The 20,089-nt window shown below is 49.3% G+C and overlaps 1 protein-coding gene across 3 annotated transcripts in view; it reads left to right on the plus strand.

Moving 5' to 3' along the window:
* Nucleotides 1-19,046, plus strand: part of Acvr2b (activin A receptor type 2B) — a 39,964-nt gene extending 20,918 nt beyond the window's left edge. For 2 of the 3 annotated variants that reach the window (XM_076577336.1, XM_076577334.1), the window contains exons 2-11: nucleotides 653-860; nucleotides 1,171-1,280; nucleotides 1,406-1,557; nucleotides 1,635-1,778; nucleotides 5,209-5,352; nucleotides 5,571-5,719; nucleotides 7,548-7,662; nucleotides 8,891-9,029; nucleotides 9,600-9,730; nucleotides 10,249-19,046. In XM_076577336.1, the coding sequence (XP_076433451.1) occupies nucleotides 653-860; nucleotides 1,171-1,280; nucleotides 1,406-1,557; nucleotides 1,635-1,778; nucleotides 5,209-5,352; nucleotides 5,571-5,719; nucleotides 7,548-7,662; nucleotides 8,891-9,029; nucleotides 9,600-9,730; nucleotides 10,249-10,443 (1,487 nt within the window). In that variant the 3' untranslated portion in view covers nucleotides 10,444-19,046. The remainder of the gene's footprint in view (nucleotides 1-652; nucleotides 861-1,170; nucleotides 1,281-1,405; nucleotides 1,558-1,634; nucleotides 1,779-5,208; nucleotides 5,353-5,570; nucleotides 5,720-7,547; nucleotides 7,663-8,890; nucleotides 9,030-9,599; nucleotides 9,731-10,248) is intronic. The other variant, XM_076577335.1, reaches the window with a different exon arrangement.
* The last annotated feature ends 1,043 nt before the right edge of the window (nucleotides 19,047-20,089 follow it).

The following is a 20,089-nucleotide window of genomic DNA, read 5'->3' on the forward strand; positions in this document are numbered from 1 at the left end:
CAGAGGGGCTGAGTTAATGCGGTTTCCTTAGGGTTTCTAGGGTTCTGGAAGTGAGGGAGTAAATCCACCCCTTGTTGAGAGGTCCTGTGAGGTACCAAGACAGCCTTCTTTGGTGCTGTGTACTCTTTCTTATCCTACATCCGTAGGTTCATGGGGTCATTGTGGGCAAACAGTTGGGACCGTGGCTTGTTGGTCCGGTTGATGAGAAAGACAGATTGGGTGAATGGGGCTACGCTAAGTCGGAGCGTTCAGCAGTCTGGGTGGAACTTCTGTGGGGGAAAGAATGTGCACGAGTGGGTGGATGTGTCTGGGGTGTTGGCCAAACCCAGCTGCAGAGTTGGTCTGTGATTGCAGCTTAGCCCTCCTGTCTGAGAGAAGTGCCCCTTGGTGACCCTGAACTTAGAAAGCTTAGATATTCTGCAGTACCAGGTGAGCACCGGGCAGGAACAGTGCAGGAAGGCCCCTGATTACTGGCCGGTGTGGGCAGGGGACTGAGGAAGAAAGACTAATCTGGACTTCCTCCTAAGAGCTGTTAGATGTGTGGGTGGAAGGGGGTCAGCGTCGAGGGCAGAGGGGTGAGTTAGTGACTCCTACAGGCGCCTTCAGCACAAGCCACCGGCACCTGCTCAGCGTCTCTCCTCTCTGGGCACAGGGTCCGGGCGCGGGGAGGCTGAGACGCGGGAGTGTATCTACTACAATGCCAACTGGGAGCTAGAGCGCACCAACCAGAGCGGCCTGGAGCTCTGCGAGGGCGAGCGGGACAAGCGGCTGCACTGCTACGCCTCCTGGCGCAACAGCTCGGGCACAATCGAGCTGGTGAAGAAGGGCTGCTGGCTGGATGACTTCAATTGCTACGACAGGTGGGTCCTGCGCTGGGGCGCGCTCCCCTGCCGAAGCCCGCCCGTGCCCCTGCCGAAGCCCGCCCGCGCTCTCCACCCACCGAGGGCAGGATGTCTGAGCTGGAAAAGGCTTCCGAGGCAGTGCCAGGATCCCAAGCCCCTGTTCTGTGTTTGCTCTCCTCAGTTCAGGTTTCAGTGCCTGGCTGTGCCTGGTTGTCCGTCTTAGGCTTGGGTCACTCTATAGGGGAAGTGGGCTCACCCACCTGCTGGTGTTCCCGGGAGCCCTGCCTTCCCCGCCCTGGAGTTTGTAACCTGGACTCTGGGCTTGCAGGCAGGAGTGTGTGGCCACTGAGGAGAACCCCCAGGTGTACTTCTGCTGCTGTGAAGGCAATTTCTGCAACGAGCGCTTCACCCACCTGCCAGAGCCTGGGGGCCCAGAAGGTGAGGAGCCCGTGGAAAGAAGGTTCTAAATGGGACACTCTGGAGCCAGGGGGGTGGTGGTTGCAGGCCCACTGGAGGGTTGGCGTGGGCGGGCTGTGTGACACAGGGCTCCATGTGTCCCCCAGTCACGTACGAGCCACCCCCGACAGCCCCCACCCTGCTCACGGTGCTGGCCTACTCGCTGCTGCCCATTGGGGGCCTCTCCCTTATCGTCCTGCTGGCCTTCTGGATGTATCGCCACCGCAAGCCTCCCTACGGCCACGTGGACATCCATGAGGTGAGGCGGTGTCAGCATGGGACAGGGCAGGGAGGAGGAATGGCTGGACAGACTCCCGTTAGCCCTTGCTTTCCCAGGATCCTGGGCCTCCACCTCCATCCCCGCTGGTGGGCCTGAAGCCACTGCAGCTGCTGGAGATCAAGGCTCGGGGTCGCTTTGGCTGCGTTTGGAAGGCTCAGCTCATGAATGACTTTGTAGCTGTAAAGATCTTCCCACTCCAGGTGAGCTTCTGGGGGGGACATCCAGGCCATCTTCTCTCACTGCGGTAGAGTCTCAACCATAGGGGCCATCCATGCTCGCTCCTGATCACGTGGTGAGAGTCCATCAGAGGATTAGGGTCAGATGCTGCTAAACGTTGACCCATGTTGGTTGGGGTTTTGCTGTTTCTTCTGTGTATGTGACTTTCATGTTCATGTAGGCACAGGTGTGTGTGTGGAGGCCGGAGCTTGACACTTGAGTGTTTTCTTTTATTGCACTCTACCCCCCCCCCCCCCCCTTTTTTTTTGAGACAGTTTCAGTATGTAGTCCTGGCTGGCTTGGAACCCACAGAGATCTACCTGCCTCCACCTCCCACATGCTGGAATTAAAGGTGTGTACCACCATGCCTGGCTCTCCACCTTTTACAGATTTTTTATTTTTTGTAGTCGGATGTCTTCCTGTGTCCCACCTGGTCTCTGCAGCCACTCAGTCCCAAGTAAACACACAGAGGCTTATATTAATTACAAGCTATATGGTCTATGGCCCAGGCTTCTTGCTAGCTAGCTCTTTCATCTGAAATTAACCTATTTCTATTAATCTGTGTGTTGCCATGTGGCCATGGCGGTCTGCTGGCGTCTTGGGCAGCAGGCTGGCATCTCCCCAACTCCACCCTTCTTGTCTCTGTCTTCCATTTGAATGTCCTGCCTAACCTTATTCTGCCTTGCCATTGGCCAAACAGCTTTATTTATCAACCAATGAGAGCAACACATATTCACAGTTATAGAAAGACATCCCACAGCACTTTCCCTTTTCTGTCTAATCAAAAAGGAAGGTTTTAACTTTAAATAGTAAAATTATATATAACGGAGTTATCAAGCAAGAATTACAGTTACAATATCTAGTTTATTTGTATTTGGTAAAATTAAAGAACATATTCTATCATCAATCCTATATTTGTGAGTCTAAAGTTTTATATTTAATTTACCTTTTATCATAACTAAGGAAAACTATAATTATAACTATCAGTCTTCAACTCCATCAAAGACCCTAGAAGGATATAATATTATCTAAGTAAACAGGAAGTGCATTGTGAGCAACTTCTAAAACTCTAGAAATGACAGAGACATCTGGCAGCCTGGACAGTCACCCAAAGTTCCTCTGCAACATTGGGCATCCATCTTCAGCCTACAGGCCTAGAGTCTCTGGCAGATTTTTTTAGTGAAGCAGGAAATTTGAAGGATTGTCTCACCTATTGACAAAGTTCATCAGTCGCTTTCCTCTGTGTCCTGCAGAATGTCTGGCAGTATCTTCTGTGAAGCAGGAATCTGAAGGACCATCTCACCCTGTTTAGGCAAAGTATAGTGGTCATTTTCCTATGGGTTCTGTATGTTCAGTTTATACAACGTACTGTCAAGCGGTCCAGGCAAGAGCAATTTCTTGCCCTAATGGCCAGTTTTGCCAAGAAGAAGATAAACTCCAATATGGAGTGTCTTTAATGCCCATCTTCCTCTTTGAAGTAAATTGGTCCTGCCAGAAGCAGACTTGTCTAACTGTCTAGAAAAGTCTAAGTTTTGAAACATTTTAAATGCCATATTCTGTAGGTCTTTGAAGTATTTGAAAATTACCTACCTAATTGAAATATATCTATGTATACTTAGAAAACTTAACTAACATGACTATTGGTTTGCTTATCATAGATGAATAATTATTAATTTGTATTTCTTAATTATACATTACAATTTTAAATGAATTACATAAACATAATACCTTAAACAAGAATTTATATATATAGTACATATACAAGAAATATATATATATACAGTATAACAAAATTAAATTTGTATCAATAAGCTAAAATCAATAGCAATGTGAAACATTTCAAACAAGTTGTTGCTCTTTAAAAGTAGATTCAATAATCTACCCTTTCATCCTATCATATCTGTATCTCTTTTTCTTCTTTAGAAAGAGATTGCATTTATAATTAACCCCCTTTAAATAAAAATAAACTTTTATAAATAATATTTTGAGAATCTGGGCATAGCTTTTCATACTAATTCCTGCAGATTGGGGGTGCTGGCAATCTTATGGGGATCCTGAGAAAATTCAAGATAATGGTCAAGTCATGGGAAGACTGGCTATAACCTTTGTTGATAGATACCATTTGTCAAGGTTCAGGAGGTCTCACTTGATCAGATCTGATCCATCTTAACCTGGAACAAATCCACAGTTTCTTTCTTCCTGTGGAAACAAAAGCAGAGTCTCCTTTCCAAAGCAACATATCCTTAGATCCAAATTTTGAATTCAAGATACTTTTAAAATATATCTCCTCCCCTTTTAAGAGGTCACATACAATGGCAACAAACACTGCCTCCTTTGGGCAGTATATAGCCCAAGCTATATATGGGCAGAGCAAATATATATATATATATATATATATATATATATATATATATATATATATATATATATTTATTTATTTATTATTTATACAGTGTTCTGTCTGCATGTATGTCTACTTGCCAGAAGAGGGAACCAGATCTCATTATAGATGGTTGTGAGCCACCATGTGGTTGCTGGGAATTGAACTCGGGACTTTTGGAAGAGCAGCCAGTAGCCAGTGCTCTTAACCTCTGAGCCATCTTTCCAGCCCCCAAATTTTTAATTTTTATTTATTTTTAATAAAAAATATTTATTTTTATGTGTGTGTGGGTATTTTGTCTGCATGTATCTGTGTGTACCACATGCATACTTGGAATCTGTGGAGGCCAGAAGAGGGTATTGGATCCCTGGAACTGGAGTTACAGACAATTGTGAGCCTCCATTTATGTGCTGAGAATTGAACCTGGGTACTCAGGAAGAACAACCAGTGCTCTTAACCTCAGAGCCACCTCTCCAGGTTCTTACTTTTTAATTTTTTCGAGACAAGGTCTCTCACTGAGCCTGGAGCTCACTGATTGGATAGACTAGTTTGCAAGCAAGTCCCAGGGATCCTCTGTCCCTGCCCCTCCTGCTTCTAGCACTGGGTCACAGGCTGACATACACTTGACTTTATGTAGCTGTTGGAGATCCGAACTTGGATCTTTGTGCTTGCCAAGCAGGCTCTTTACCTCCTGAGTCATCTCTCCAGCCCCTGAGTTTGGTTTTTGACATTATGATCTCCTCAGAGGCTTCAGACCCAGGCAATCCAATCCCAGTAGTTGTTGCCCAAGACACTTAGAAGGTCGAGCACCTGCTGGCTGGCACTGGACACCCCTCTTGGTGTTTGTGATCCCGTTTGTAAATCAGGGTGCTGGTGTCAGCCACCTCAGAGGTTGTGGTTGGCCTGGTTCTCCAGATGCCTTTTGCAGGTGCTGGGGCTGGGAAGCCAGGGACTGGGCATGGAGATGGGTGTGTTGGGTGGCTGTGCCGCTGTGGGGCTCTGAGAGGCAGGACTGAGCTGCCTCCCTGCCTCAGGACAAGCAGTCGTGGCAGAGTGAACGGGAGATCTTCAGCACCCCAGGCATGAGGCACGAGAACCTGCTGCAGTTCATTGCCGCCGAGAAGCGAGGCTCCAACCTGGAGGTGGAGCTGTGGCTTATCACAGCCTTCCACGACAAGGTGAGCTGCCCCCACCAGAGAGACTCCAGTGAGACAGACAGTTCTCATGCCCCTGCCTGCGTCAGTGCACCTCTCTCCCCCAGTCATGTCTACGGCAAGACTCCCCACTCTGCCCACTCGGCACTTTCGCAGTGAGATGTTCCTCCTGGGACTTGGCTGGGTTGCATCTCGTTCTGCATTGGGAGCCTTTGCCCACAGTCTGTGCTGCCTTCTTTTAGGGCTCCCTCACGGATTACCTCAAGGGGAACATCATCACGTGGAATGAACTATGTCATGTGGCAGAGACGATGTCACGAGGCCTCTCATACCTGCATGAGGATGTGCCCTGGTGTCGTGGCGAGGGCCACAAACCTTCTATTGCCCACAGGTATCTGGATTAAGGAGGCCCCCCCACCCCCCCCAACCCTGATATGTGCTGGAGTTGCCCAGAGGGCTGATGTTGGACACCAGAGGTGCCTCCCCTTCCTGAACGTTTCTGTGGTGTGTGGGAGCAAAGCTGGCCTTCCCATGTGCTGGGGATGGCTAGCTTTCCATGTCAGTGTTCTGGAGCCCTCTACTGGGCACACCAGGAAGTGCTAACTCCTTTAGGAGAGCTGATCTCAGATTTTGGTCAAGACCATTTTGTATCCTTAAAAGGACTCTATCTAATCTATGTAGGTTATGTTTGCTGATGTTTACTGGTGTACAGCACGTGTGTTTGGTTATGTATCATGATGATGACATTATACTGGGATTGAAGGCAAATGATACATTATTACAAAAATGATTTGACCTCACAGGGCTCTTAAGACTGTCTTAGGGAGCTTGGGGATTTAGCTCAGTGGTAGAGCGCTTGAAGGCCCTGGGTTTGGTCCTCATCTCCGACAAAAACAAAAAACAAACAAACAAAAAACCTGTCTTAGGATCTTTTAGGACTTCTGAGCCATATCTTTTTTTTTTTTTCAGACAGTGTTTCTCTGTGTAGCCCTGGCTGTCCTAGAACTTGCTCTGTAGACCAGGCTGACCTTGAACTCTGAGATCCACCTGCTTCTGCCTCCCAAATGCTGGGATCAAAGGCATGTACCACCACCACCCAGCCATACTTTTGTTTTTTGAGTTAGCGTTTCTTTATGTAGCTCAGGTATCCTTGAACTCATGACGCCTACAGCCTTCCAGACTCTGGGCTTATAGACATGAGCCATCATGCCAGCCTTGAGTCATTCCTTAAGAGCCACCTAGTTAACTTGGCACTGTTGTGTGCTATTAAATGGTACACAGTGGAGCTGGGTGGGTGGTGCACACCTTTAATCCCAGCACTAGGGAGGCAGGAGCAGATGAATCTCTGTGAGTTCAAGGCCATCCTGGACTACATAGTGAATTCTAGGTCAACCAAGGCCACACAGTGAGACCCTTCTCAACCTCTGCTGCCCCCCGCCCCCCCTCCCCCCCAAGAAGACACTGTTCCAAAAGCTCAAGAAATGCCAACTCACTGAACCTTGTTCGGGCAGGTGAGGTGGAGCTGTCTCTGGCCCCACCGCACAGGTGATGGAGCAATAGTTGATGCAGCTAAATCAAGGCCCCACACTCCTTCCGTCTGGTCTGTGACTGACGGAGGGGCTCCTGGTGGTGTTGACTCTTGCATGTAGTTCAGCCTAACAACAATGCTTAGGAAGTGTTGGGGTGACCAGACGAATCTGTAGTCCTCAGTTTAGTGTTCCCAGCAAGGCTGCAATAGAAGCTGGGAGAACTGAGGACCGCAGAGCTGAGAGCCTGCACGCACTCTTGCTGGAGAACTGAGGACCGCAGAGCTGAGAGCCTGCACGCACTCTTGCTCTGCTCTGCCTGTGCAGCTTTGGCAAGCTAATTTTAAATTCGTGCTCCTTTCCAAATATTGTCAACTTCTCGGAAGACTCATGTGCTGTGCCCTCTGAGAACTTACTGTCCGGCTTTTAGAACTGTGATAAAGGGTCTGCCCAGCTACCGGGATGGGAGCTGCTTGCAGGCTCCAGCAGAAGCCTTCCGGAGAAGGCAGGTGAGGGACTCCCCAGCAGTTTTGCCTCCTGCCCCAGAGAGTTGCGGATGGTTTAAGCTGGGAGCTGCAAACCCCAGCTCTGGTACTTTGAGAGCCATGTCAAGAAGAGGATCGTGATCCGTCGTCGACTGGAGGCAGGCTGGGTCTTGATGCTGGGCTTCAGCGAGCCTGTTGGTTTCCACAGGGACTTCAAAAGCAAAAATGTGCTGCTCAAGAGTGACCTCACTGCTGTGCTGGCAGACTTTGGCCTGGCCGTTCGGTTCGAGCCAGGGAAGCCTCCAGGGGACACCCATGGGCAGGTAAGGAGTCAGGGTGGCAGGAGTAGGGGCTGGCATAGGGCTGATGCTCAGGGCACAGCTGGGGCGGCTTTGGAGCTACCCGGGAACTTAGAACCAGGGCTCTTGTCTCACCAGCCGGGAAACCAAGGCCTGGAGGTTGGTGACGCTTCCTCTGGCCAGTCAGCTGAGCAATCCAGGCTCCCCACTTGGGCTTCAGCGGCTCCTCCTTGTATGTCTTTCTCTTTCTGTTGTAATAATTAATTTTTAAAAAATACCTTTAGTGTGTGTGTGTGTGTGTGTGTGTGTGTGTGGTGTAATTAGGGGACAACTTTAGGAAGCCAGTTATCTTTTTCAGAGCAGGTGGGTTCCTTGGATTGAACTCTGGTTGTCAGGCTTGGCAACAAGCAGCTTTCCCACGGAGCCACCCACCTGCCCTCAGCTGTAATTACTAAGTGAGATGAAATGAGAGGAAAGGTGCTGAGAATCCCAACCAAATACCTACAAGAAGCAGTAAAAAACGAAGCCAGCAAATCATTCTGGAGAGTCACTTGGTGTTTTTAAATGTGTTCTCACTGTTTTGTTTCGGCCTCTTAAATGTTGCTTTATTTCCGTACTTAGCATGTGTTTTCCCGTTTGAATGTGGAAGCCTGAGGTAGTCTCTGGGCATCTTCCTTGGTCATCTGCCACCTTGATGTTAAGGCTGGGTCTTCCGCTTGAGCCTAGAGCTCACCAGTTGGTCTAGCCAGCTGGCTCGGGGACCCCGCTCTGTCTCCCAGGTATTGGTGTTGCAGGCAGGCTGTATTTATGTGGGTTCTAGATTTCTTAAATGTCCATTTTCACACTTGAGTGACAAGTACCAGAGGCGCTAAGCTCTCTCTTCGCTCCCTTGTTTATTAGAGGGTCTCTGTGTAGTTCCGGCTGGTCTGAACTCTTGACTCTCTTGCCTCACCTTCTAAGTGTCTGGCTTGCTTCAGGTATTAATCTTGTAGAGTCCAAAGCCTCAGAATAGCTTGTTGGGATGCTCAAGGACCAGTGTAACTATCTCCTCAGTGCTGTCTCCAGTTTGTGATATTTTTACAGTTATCATCAGATGGAATCTTAACTCTGATGGAGTAGGGCTTTGCCTCAGAGGCTTTGTGTTTTGAATTCCTCTCTCTTCACCTGTCTGTGCACACAGGCTACGGTTCTCCCGGCTTAGCGTGTGTTTGAGTGGTCTCTGGAGACCCTGTCCTCCCCTGTCTTCATGTAGGTTGGCACTAGACGGTACATGGCCCCTGAGGTGCTGGAGGGAGCCATCAACTTCCAGAGAGACGCCTTCCTGCGCATCGACATGTACGCCATGGGGCTGGTGCTGTGGGAACTTGTCTCTCGCTGCAAGGCTGCAGACGGTGAGTGGGTTCGCAGCCTGGGTGTGCGGGGTTGGGAACCGGGAGCTGCAGACGGTGAGTGGGTTCGCAGCCTGGGTGTCCGGGGTCGGGAACCGGGAGCTGCAGACGGTGAGTGGGTTCGCAGCCTGGGTGTCCGGGGTCGGGAACCCGGAGCTGCAGACGGTGAGTGGGTTCGCAGCCTGGGTGTCCGGGGTCGGGAACCCGGAGCTGCAGACGGTGAGTGGGTTCGCAGCCTGGGTGTCCGGGGTTGGGACCCCGGAGCTGCAGACGGTGAGTGGGTTCGCAGCCTGGGTGTCCGGGGTTGGGACCCCGGAGCTGCAGACGGTGAGTGGGTTCGCAGCCTGGGTGTCCGGGGTCGGGAACCCGGAGCTGCAGACGGTGAGTGGGTTCGCAGCCTGGGTGTCCGGGGTCAGGAACCCGGAGCTGCAGACGGTGAGTGGGTTCGCAGCCTGGGTGTGCGGGGTCGGGAACCCGGAGCTGCAGACGGTGAGTGGGTTCGCAGCCTGGGTGTGCGGGGTCGGGAACCCGGAGCTGGGCCTTGTGTGATCTCACCAGCCTCTCACCTCTCAGGGCCTGTTGATGAGTACATGCTGCCCTTTGAGGAGGAGATTGGCCAGCACCCTTCGCTGGAGGAACTGCAAGAGGTGGTTGTCCACAAGAAGATGAGGCCTGCCATTAAAGATCACTGGCTGAAGCATCCGGTGAGGGAGCTGGGTTCAGGAGACTTTTGAGGGGAGGGAGCTGAGGGGACCTGCCTTGTATGGCGGGAGCCTAGGAACAAGGGAAAGCTGCCATGTTCCCTGGACCCTAGGGAGGTATCTCTGAGGTTGTGGGGAATAAGGTAGGCCTGGCCTCCTTCTTGTCTCCACTGTGGCTCAACTGCTAAAGTTGGACCTTGGTGTTTGGGCTTTGCGTACTATTTGATTTGAGTCTGGTGCTCCAAGGCTAGCAGCTGCATCTGCCCCGAGGTACAGGAGTTCCTCTTCTTCCTGTGTTGAAGTTTAGTGAACATTCCCCTGGGGCTCTAAGGGAGGCCCAGACTCTGGGGTGACTAACAGGAGGGCAGGGGTCTGGGGGTCTGCAATCTGCAGCCTTCTAATTGACGTGCAATGGCTGTGACTAGGTCATGGGCTCCGTGTGATCCCCTGACACACCGTCACTGCTGCCCTCACTACGGAGCCCTAACAAGCTTTCTTCTCTCCCTCCCACCGCTCTGCAGGGCCTGGCCCAGCTCTGTGTGACCATTGAGGAGTGCTGGGACCACGACGCAGAGGCTCGCCTCTCTGCAGGCTGTGTGGAGGAGCGGGTGTCCCTGATCAGGAGGTCGGTTAACGGCACTACCTCGGACTGTCTCGTCTCTCTGGTGACCTCTGTCACCAACGTGGACCTGCCCCCTAAAGAGTCCAGCATCTAAGCCTAGGATACGAGTGTCTCTCCAGACTCAGTGGATCTGAAGAAAAAAGGAAAAAAGTTGTGTTTTGTTTTGGAAATCCCATAAAACCAACAAACACATAAAATGCAGCTGCTATTTTACCTTGACTTTTATTATTATTATAATTATTATTAATAATATTATTTTTGGATTGGATCAGTTTTTACCAGCATATTGTTCTACTGTATCGCAAACAGCGGACACGTCAGCAGGCGCTGAGGTGCTGAGCTGTGAACGCGGAACCAGCGCCATGCTGTAGAGCCTCAGCCACCTCCTGTCCCTCGGGACCCATTTCCGCCAGCGTCCTCTTTGTCGTCTCAGAATCTGTAACACAGAGAAACCCGTCTCCTGTCTTAGGACACTCAATGCTGCAATCTCTACTCGAGGAACCTTTGAAGACTGTTACATGAACACACCCTTCCTCAGAAGAGGGTCCCCCACCCTTTGCTTTGTGTTTCTCCCTTTCCAGGCAGTGAGCTTAAGAAATGGCAGATGTGTCTTCATGGAGCTAGTGGGTGTCTTCCTGACCCAGCAGAGGGAAACTGAGATGAGGAGGAAGCTTTAGACTGATGTTGGAAGGGAGGATGTTCTGGGGAGGGTTTGGAGCAGAGCTACACTGGACGTGGGCACATTTGGAGCGACACTCTTGGTGTGGAGACTGTTTTCTCAGGTAACAAGGGATTGAGGGTAAGGACCGTATGGGGCCGAGCAGTAATAATAGCAAGCACAGGGTCTGGAGAAAGTCCAGGAGCAGGGCCAGGGCCCCCCCCCCCCCCCCAGTTCCTTCCCACTGACATGGGCTTGGCCGCAGGAGGAAGCACTGCCTGCTCTTGTGTTAGGATTGGGGGGGGGTATGACAGTTTAGAGGACACTCTTCATTGGACATGATGCTGTAGATCTCTTTCATGGAGCAAATATTGAACTGCAGTTTCTTCTTGGCAGTTTGGGGAAATGCCCGTGGTGCCCCCTGCACGGTGTGGGTGGCCCAGGGGACCCCTGGGTGGGGACCTTGCCGGCCTGCCGCTCTGGCTTGACCCCATGCAGCGGAATTACTGACTCCTTTCTGAGGCTCATGGACACGGCTTTCTCCAGACCCTTTAAAGTGGTGCATATTCTAAAACTGTTTTTCTATTACGCCATAACCTTGCTCCAGGCGCTGAATGTTCCTAATGCTGCTGTTTCGACATTGGAATTTTTTTTTTTAATTTATGAAACATGCTAATTCTTTTTCAGACAGAACACACACATCCACATATATACACATACTTTACTGTGTGGCTTCCGAGGTTTAAATTTTAAAAAGTAAAAGAAGTAACTTCACGACCACAGACCACCTCAAACCAGAAATACCTCAGAATTTTCTACTTGTGTATGTTTTATTAATTATATATTTTGTTAGTTGTGTTGTCTTGTAGGAAGTATATTTTAATGTAAGTTGGCTTTTATGACAAGGAAGTTTAAAAGAAATAGAGAAAAAGGAAAAAGTTTGTGTCTTCTAGTCAGGACTACCGTTTCTGTTTGATAAAAGCGCCCTTGTAAATACTTGTTGTCAACTGTAGGTGGCGGTCTGAGCTGAGTCTGCGCATCGTCACTCTGGTTTAGACCGTCTTATTTAAACAGCACATCTCTGTCTTGAGGGTAGGCCACTTCCTCCTAGGTTGCTTAGAGGGTCAGGTGTTGTTCTATAAGTCCCCTGGGTAGTATCAGGATGACACCCCTATTTTAACTTGGCAGAACCACAGCCCTCAGACCCACTCAGAAGTTCTTGAGGGTCCATTCCTTGGGCAGCAGGCAGACTCTGTAGTGCCTGTCACTGTGCCGTGAAGTCTGGGAGGGCGCAGCTCGCGGCTGGGCAGCCGCTCCCCCAGCATGTCGTGTGGTGCCTGGGGCAGCCCAGGCTTGTTCTTTTCTGTGGTCTTTGTGCACAGGGTGCTGAGGAAGGCCTGCTGGCTTCCCTCTCTGACCTTGGCCTTGTCTCCGTGGATCACTGTGGGCTGGCCAGCTAGGTAGGGGACGTGGACTTTGTTTCTGTGAGTTACCTGGGACCCCTCCTCCCCCATTTGATTTTGTGCTATGGTGTTTTCTTCTCTCAGAATACTTTTTTCTAGCAAAACAGGTCTTACAGCAGTTGCTTTTCTTTTCACTTCTTTCTTTAAGGAGCTTTAAATATTTATTGAAAAGTGCCATATCTTCTTCCGTTAGCTTTCTCCTCAGGCAGTGGGGACCTCTACTTTTAACAAACAAACCACTGAGAAATGGAGCTACTTAGCTGCAGGAGTGACCCAGTCACCAGTCGCACGATGTGCCAAACAGTAAACCCAGCTTCCCTGTGTGACCTTGTGACCTGGGCGGGCTTCTCTTGTGTGCTGGTCTGCTTGTCATAAGCATCCTGGTCTGGCTGAGCTCTGGTGTGGGACATCCCAGTCGTGACACATTGCAGGCAGGGCAGGCCTGATTCCTTTTCTGGGGGTGGCCCCCCTCTTTGCTGACCCTGTGTCCAGCCACAGCAGTGTCCATGTCCGGCCTTGCATCGGAATTGAGTGTCAGGAGGTGGAGCCTGTGTGCTGTGCCCTGGAAAAGGGAGAGTCTGGGTGGTGGTGTCTGTGAATAGGGGCCGGAGACCTCCTTGAGCTTCAGGTAACACACCCAGTTGCCCATGCTGGAAGCTAGGTGATCTCCCAGGGTGTGGCCTGGAAACTTGGGTGGCCTTTGTTTTTCTTTTTCTTTCTTTTTTTTTTTCCTTCTTGTGTCCAGTTGGGTCAAGGGGCCTCTGCCTTGGGCTTTCCCACAGGTTTCATATCACTTCCCTTCTAGTCTCTTCTCCCCTAAGCTTTCTGGAAGACTGAGGAAGTCCGTGTGTGTGTGTGTGTGTGTGTGTGTGTGTGTGTGTGTGTGTGTGTGTGTGTGTGTGTGTAAGGGATGAGATAAGTCAGGGAGAAATGGCTAGAGATGCTTTCTTCTTCCGACACTGCATGTTGTGGTCCAAACAGGCTCCTGTGGCCGTGGGCTTTGGCGGAGAATGTTCTGGTTACAATACCTGTGATAATAGGCAGTCATTTGTTGCCAGAGATTTCTGTGAATATGTCAGAGAAGGACAGAAGAAGCAGAGACAGGGCTGCTGAGTTATGGGGCTCCGCAGAGGAAGGACCCTCACTGACGGGATGGCAGGGAAGCCTAGGGGCAGCCATTGGCATCTGGGCTGACGGGCTGGCCTGGCACTGGACACCAGATGAAGGGCAAGTGCTGGGTCTTCTGCTCACACATCCACAGCAAAGGGCAGATCTGGTTCTCATCACTAGGCTACCAGGCTTGCTGGGTGGGGCTGGGCCCGCCTTCCCGACGAGGCTCGAGCTGCTTCTAGCTTAGTGTAGGATGCTGCTGCCACTCTGCTCCCTGGAGTTGACCACACCTGGCCCTCTCTGTCCTGCTGCTCTGCCCCGGGGCTTGGGCTTTATGAAGGATTTTAATTGGTAGCCAGCCTACAGATATTTGATGTTTGCCATGTGCTTTTTTGGCTCATGTGGTGGTTCCTATGCTTAGCCACTTAGTTGAAGAAGTGACTGTTTCATGCAGAGCTAGAGAACTGGATGGCTCTCTTACACAGAATTTTACCTGTTTAGTGTGTGATTTTACCCTGGTGTGTACTGCTGGGTAGGAGGATAGCTTGTTTGTTTTTCCTATATAATTAATACAGCAAAGCTACTGTATTAGAAGTTGAATTCCTGCTGTTGTTCTCAAGACCGTCTTCATTAGATACATCCCCGAATCAGAGAGCAGTTTCCAGTTCATTCAGCTTGATCCTAAGCATTAGCTATTTCATCTTTTTGGACTTTTGGTAGCACAGCTTTGGAGAGATGATCAAGCCCCAGTCTACATTTCAGGAGTGGTAGATGACGCCTTTCCCAGAAGAAGTTCAGCATGCTCTCCGACCATCCATCTGCTAACTAGAGAAACAGCCAGAAAGGGTGGTGGTAAGGTGTCCCTTTTCTCTCAGCTTGGGTGACATGAACTCCCCTTCATCACTGGCCGAAGTTGAGAAGTACTCAGCAGCTGGCTTGTTTGGCCTGGTGACAGATTTCAATCTCAGCTAACATTGGCCCAGTAATTCAACTGATGAGTTTTTCACCATCTAGATGATAAACTTTCTATGCATTCAGGATTCAGTGCATAGCTCTTTATGCGCAATTCTGGGTAGCTGTGTAGCCAGCAGCCCTACTGTGAATGTACCCTAGGCCTCTAGGAGGTTTAGGGAAGTGTTTTGGGATAATGATTTAGTTTTATAGGAAAAATAGATTAAGTTTAAAGCACTTCCTTGGGAATCAATTAGTTGATTCAACCACATTTAAAAAAATTAGTTCAAAAGGCCCGTAAGCTATCAATAAATCAGCCCAAGATTTTTGGTGGGCTATTGGGACTTATTTGTGATTACTATAAATCACTGTTGGGCTGGTAATTTGAATTGAGATCAGGAATGCCTACATCTTTTTTTTTTTTCCTAAACCAATTTTTAGCGTTTTTCATGCTGGCATCTTCCAGGTGTGAAGGAGGGGAGACTTTGCCCTAGCGGGGCTACGTGCATCTCCGTAGTGCCCAAGCCAGTGCTGCTTCTCCGTCCATGGCAGCACCTGGCGATGTCTCCTAAACGCCAGTGCGGGGCAATAGGCTCTGCAGGGCCTCCTGTTCTCCAGGCCAGCATCTGTAGACTCTCAGCTGAGTTAGTGGGTGCATCCAAACGGGGGGATCTGGACCGCTGCAGATGAGAGGTACTGTGTTCATTTGTAAACTTTGTGTCTGAGTTTACAGTTAGGAGAAGTGTGGCCCCATTAGTTTTTTTGGGCAAGCAAAGGTGGTTTTTTTGTGAATGAACAAACCCTGCCTCAAGTCCTTGAGCATCCACGCTTGTTACATGGGCCCGTTCCTGACACCTGGCCACTTTGCATCAGTGTTCTTAGAGAGTTGTAAATAAGAGTAGCTGTATGATAGACACCCCTTGAAGTTTCACTTTATGAAGTCTAGCGCCACACATGCGTTTGGTTCTGTCACTCGACAGTTGCTCCACACGTGTGGAGATCGTTTTATACCACAGATTATTTTTATAAACTAGTGAGTTGAGTGAGAATGCTTCTGTAATCCAAGGCAATGAGCTTTACTTTCATGATCACGCACACACTGGAGTGTGAGTGCTGGATGGAGCGTAGCGCTTGCACGGGTTCCTGAATACACTGGCAGCCTGGAGTCCTTTTACCGGTCCCCTTGGCCCAAGCTCCTGTCACAGGGCAGTGGTGTCTCTGCCCTGCTCCCTGCCTGTGCAGAGGACAGTGGCTGGGTGAAGGGAGGAGCTTGTAGTGGGTTTGATTTCTGCTGAACAGAGGGTTCTGATGTTGAAAGTTTGTCTGCTCCTTACATAAGAGGTAGGTCACGATAGTGGGTTCGGAAGCGATAGGACAGAGCCGTGAGGGAACGGGTCTAGAGAAAGATGACATTGACATGGGGATTTAGTGGCCTGAGTTCCACTAACCAGAACTATCTAGGACCAAACAAATTCTTTGGAAACGGTGGGGCACATGGATATAGTGACGGAATTAAGCGGATAGTTCCCAGGAGTTTTGCCCCTTTTGATCAGGGATGCTTTCTGCTCTAACTGTTGTGAACCAGGAACCCACAGAGGAAGCTCAGAGCGGGGTGTCTTTCAGATGCCCGCAGAGGGTTTCTGTCAAGGCCTAGGCAGCCTTCATCTCACCTTTTGGATGGTTGCTTAGGTGGGACTTTGCATGGCGCACAGGGAGGCAGATAATTCAGTTAGGTCCTTTGTCCCATGGCCAGTTCTGAGGTCCAGCGGAAGGCCTCTTCCCCACCTGCTGCCTGCTGGCTCCAGCCTGCTGCTTAGAGAACTGCGCTGGACGGGGCGCTCCTGCTAAGAGACCCTTAGTGTGCGGTTTGAAACCAGCCCTGCCCCTGTTCATCCTGGTTTAGAAGGCTCTTCTGCTTGGGACACTTAGTTCCAGATCTGGCTGCGTTCTGGAAGCCAGCTCCCCCTTCTGGTCCCCGTGAAAGAACACGTCTGTGCTCTGCGGCCGCCTGTCTTGGAATGTAATTCTGTTGTGCCTTTGTTTTTGTCGGCCACCCCTCAAAAGCAACTGCTGTAAGCTCTCTCCTTGTCTTTTCGAGCCCCGCCCCTTCCCTGTCTCCCCCTTTCCAGCCCTCATTTCTGGATGCACTTGTGTGATCTGGGTACTTTAAGAACCAGTTACCTCAGACCTCGTGTTGAACGGTGTCACCGTCTGGGCCCCCTCGATACTGCTGACTTACCACACATGCAGGAGGTCCGCTGAGTGTGGCCACTGACTTGTTTTAAAGCAAAACTCTTCCCAGTGGACCCAGGGGCTTCTGGCAAGCCTGTCCTGGCACTGTGGTGGGACTGGTTGGGAGTGTCATCTGAACGGTGCTTCCTGTGTCCTGTGTGTTCTGCCGTGTTCAGTATTCTCACGTGTCTGAATAGGCAAAGCAACCTAACTGGCTGGTCTCCATGCAAATCAGCTCCAAAGATGAGCTCTTTGTAACACATTTCCAGTCGCTAGAGCTCAGACATAGAGCATTCCTTCAAACAGCAGGGTAGAAGCCCCCGTCCACTGCCACAGTGTGTTCTGGGAAGATGTCTGTAGTATACGTTGCTGTGGAATTAGGCCTTGTGGGATATGGCTGCTTGTCATTTTGATGTATTTTAAATAAATATATATATATATTTTTAAAGAGCCTTTTTTACCAGTTCAAAAAGCTTAATTAACCAGCTATCACCACATCTGAGTTTTTGTCTCTGGGGCATAGACAGCAGGCTGGGATTAAAAGTGGTAACCCAGCCATGAGTTGCCTGCCCTGGGCTGTCCCGCTGACCATGGGACACCAGGGTCGGCGTGTTCCTGGTGGGTTTGAACTCAGCCCTCTGGGTGTCTGGTGTCGGCCCCCGCTGAGCGGACTGTTGCCCTCAGTCCTGTAAGTGCTTTAGCCTAGTGGGGTTTTCCCAGAGCACTGCCACGAGTTAAGTGTATGAATTTAGCCAAATAATTTCTCCATAGGGAAAGCACGACAGAGACCAGAGTAGGGACACGAGCTGTCGGAGGCCGCCTGGGAGCCCGCGGTCGTCACATGGGCGAGAGCCCTCGTTTGACACTCCAGGGCCATCAGCAAGAGCACAGCTGGTCAAATGCCAGCGCCTTGCTTTCCCTCAGTTGTTTTTTTTTTTTTCCAGAATTCTGTAAAAATGCAAAGAAAATTGAGTGGTACTTGAGAATTGAAGGAGAAAGTTACCGCAGATTAGAAACATACTTCTAGATTTCAGTACCATGACACAAATCCACCCGATGCCATTTTTCAGCTGTACAAGAGAATCTGCTTATGAACTTGACATGATCCCAATGGTGACGTCGAAGGCCAAATTTTTCACCTGTTACTATTTTTCCACATTTGTCCTTGAATCTGATTAGTGTTATGCAGTACTGTAAACTTACCTTGCATCGAGTTTGATGTCGATTCCTGTGAAGAAGAGCTTTTGGCACGCGACAGACAGTGAGTTAAAAACACAGCAGAGCAGGGGATTTTGCAGGGACGGTTTTGGAACCAACAGAAAATGTCACTTTTTATTTACCATCTTATATATCAGTTTTACCAGCTACTTCTAAATTTGTACATTATTTGGAAGAAAAAACTTAAGACTTGTCTGACTTAGTGGAGAATGTGTGTGTTGCCCTTAGGATGGGTAGCTACGTCTCCCTGAGCTGTGTTATCTAACTTGTATATATGAACTGTAATTAGAAGTTTGGATTCATCTGTTTCTCACAGTTGAACATGACGAGTCATTGCGAAGTCTGGAGGCGTGATTAGTCTGTGATTTCAGGCTGTAGACCTGAGGAAGCTCTCTCAAGTGCTAAAACTAAGAACTTCTAGTTTGGGGCTCAAATTCGATTAAGTACTGTTTGTATGCCAGAATATGTGAGGTGTAAATGTAGTGGGACACTTTTCACCCTTGTAGCTATAAAACAGACATTTTGTAGAACAGAAAATAGTGTGTACTACTGAATTAACAAAAGTTATACTAAAGTATCATGTCTTTAAAAAAAAAAATATATATATATATACAGAGTAAGCTTGTCGCTGTTACCCTGTCTGGATTTGAAAAGTGTGCTGATTTTTATATATATATATATTACACACACACACACACACACACACACACACACACACACACACACCCCTATAATGGCCTGAAGCAGACATCTGTGTAACTACAGTTGCAAAATGCAAACATTCTGGAAAGAACATTGTATCATAGTTCATCCATTTGCAGTGGGTCTTTGCTCCTTTTCCCTGTGGTAATTTTAGAAACGAGTGTCAAGTTTGAAATTAGATCTGCTACATTGGGGTTTTGCTGCTGGAATTCTGCACTGGGTCCTCAAACAAACCGATGTGAATGTAGTTTTTCCCCCTGTGTGAAGGAGCAGCCACACCCCCAACAGAATAGGAGGAAAAATCTAGAACTATTTCAAGTTTTATCTTTTTGTATATGAAAATAAATAACAATAAATAAAGTATCCTTGTCTTTTATTTTCTTTTTTAAATTTTGTGAATATTTCTATATATGTGTATTTGTATGCTATCTGTGTGTGGATGCCTAGGGAGGCCAAAACTGGCGATCAGATCCTCTGAAGCTGGAGTCATACAGGTAGTAGTGAGCTGACATGTGGGTGCTGGGAACTGAACTTGGGTCCTCTGGAGGAGCAACAAGTGCTCTTAACCACTGAGCCATTCTGTCAGCAGCCCCATGGACGGAGTTTGACACTTCTTTTTATGGGAGCTAGAAGTCAGTAAGATAGCATTCCCTGCTTTCTGGGTTGGTTCTAGTCTGTGGGTTCCTGCTGGATACACATGCAGTTGCTAAGCACCATCTCCATATCTGCCGGCTGGACTGCTGAGACGGTTAAAGGTACCGTAGAAGCTGGAGTTTGGACCGGAGTTTGATCCCTAGAGCCTGCATAAGATGGAAGGAGAGAGCTCACTCATCAGAGATGCTCCCTGTCCTCCACATGCGTACCATGGCATGGACAAACACAGACACACTAGTAATGATATAGGAAACTTTTAAAACTAAAGTGGAACCAGAACCCCATAGCTAGTGGTTTGGCAGGGATTTAAACTTCTGAGCTCTGGTCCAGAGTCTCAGGTTACCAGGGAGTACTGTTTTGCCAAGAAACTCCATAGGAGGTACAGACACAAAATGTGTGTGCATTTTGACTCTAAAGCTAGGCGTTGCCAACAGATCCAGTGTGGAACAGGTTTTGGAATCACACCGAGTTGCATCATGAGAACACGTTTACTCACTATTAAAGGAGACTAAAGGAATTTTCTTCTGAGGACAGTACATGCACACCATTAAACCCTCGAGTCTTGAGTCTTGACACTTAGAACCCATCCATCACCTGGCTCGGACCGGGATGGAGGCAGGCGCGCCTGCTCCAGCTGGCCACCAGGGGGCGCACGAGACCGTCAGCTGCGAAGGGCTCTGGGCGGCGGCTCCAAATCGCGCGTGCGTGCCGCGTTACCGCGCTTGCGATTGGGCCATCCTGGCTTCGGGCCC

The sequence above is a fragment of the Peromyscus maniculatus genome, chromosome 7, assembly GCF_049852395.1.
Source record: "Peromyscus maniculatus bairdii isolate BWxNUB_F1_BW_parent chromosome 7, HU_Pman_BW_mat_3.1, whole genome shotgun sequence".
Lineage (NCBI taxonomy): Eukaryota > Metazoa > Chordata > Mammalia > Rodentia > Cricetidae > Peromyscus > Peromyscus maniculatus.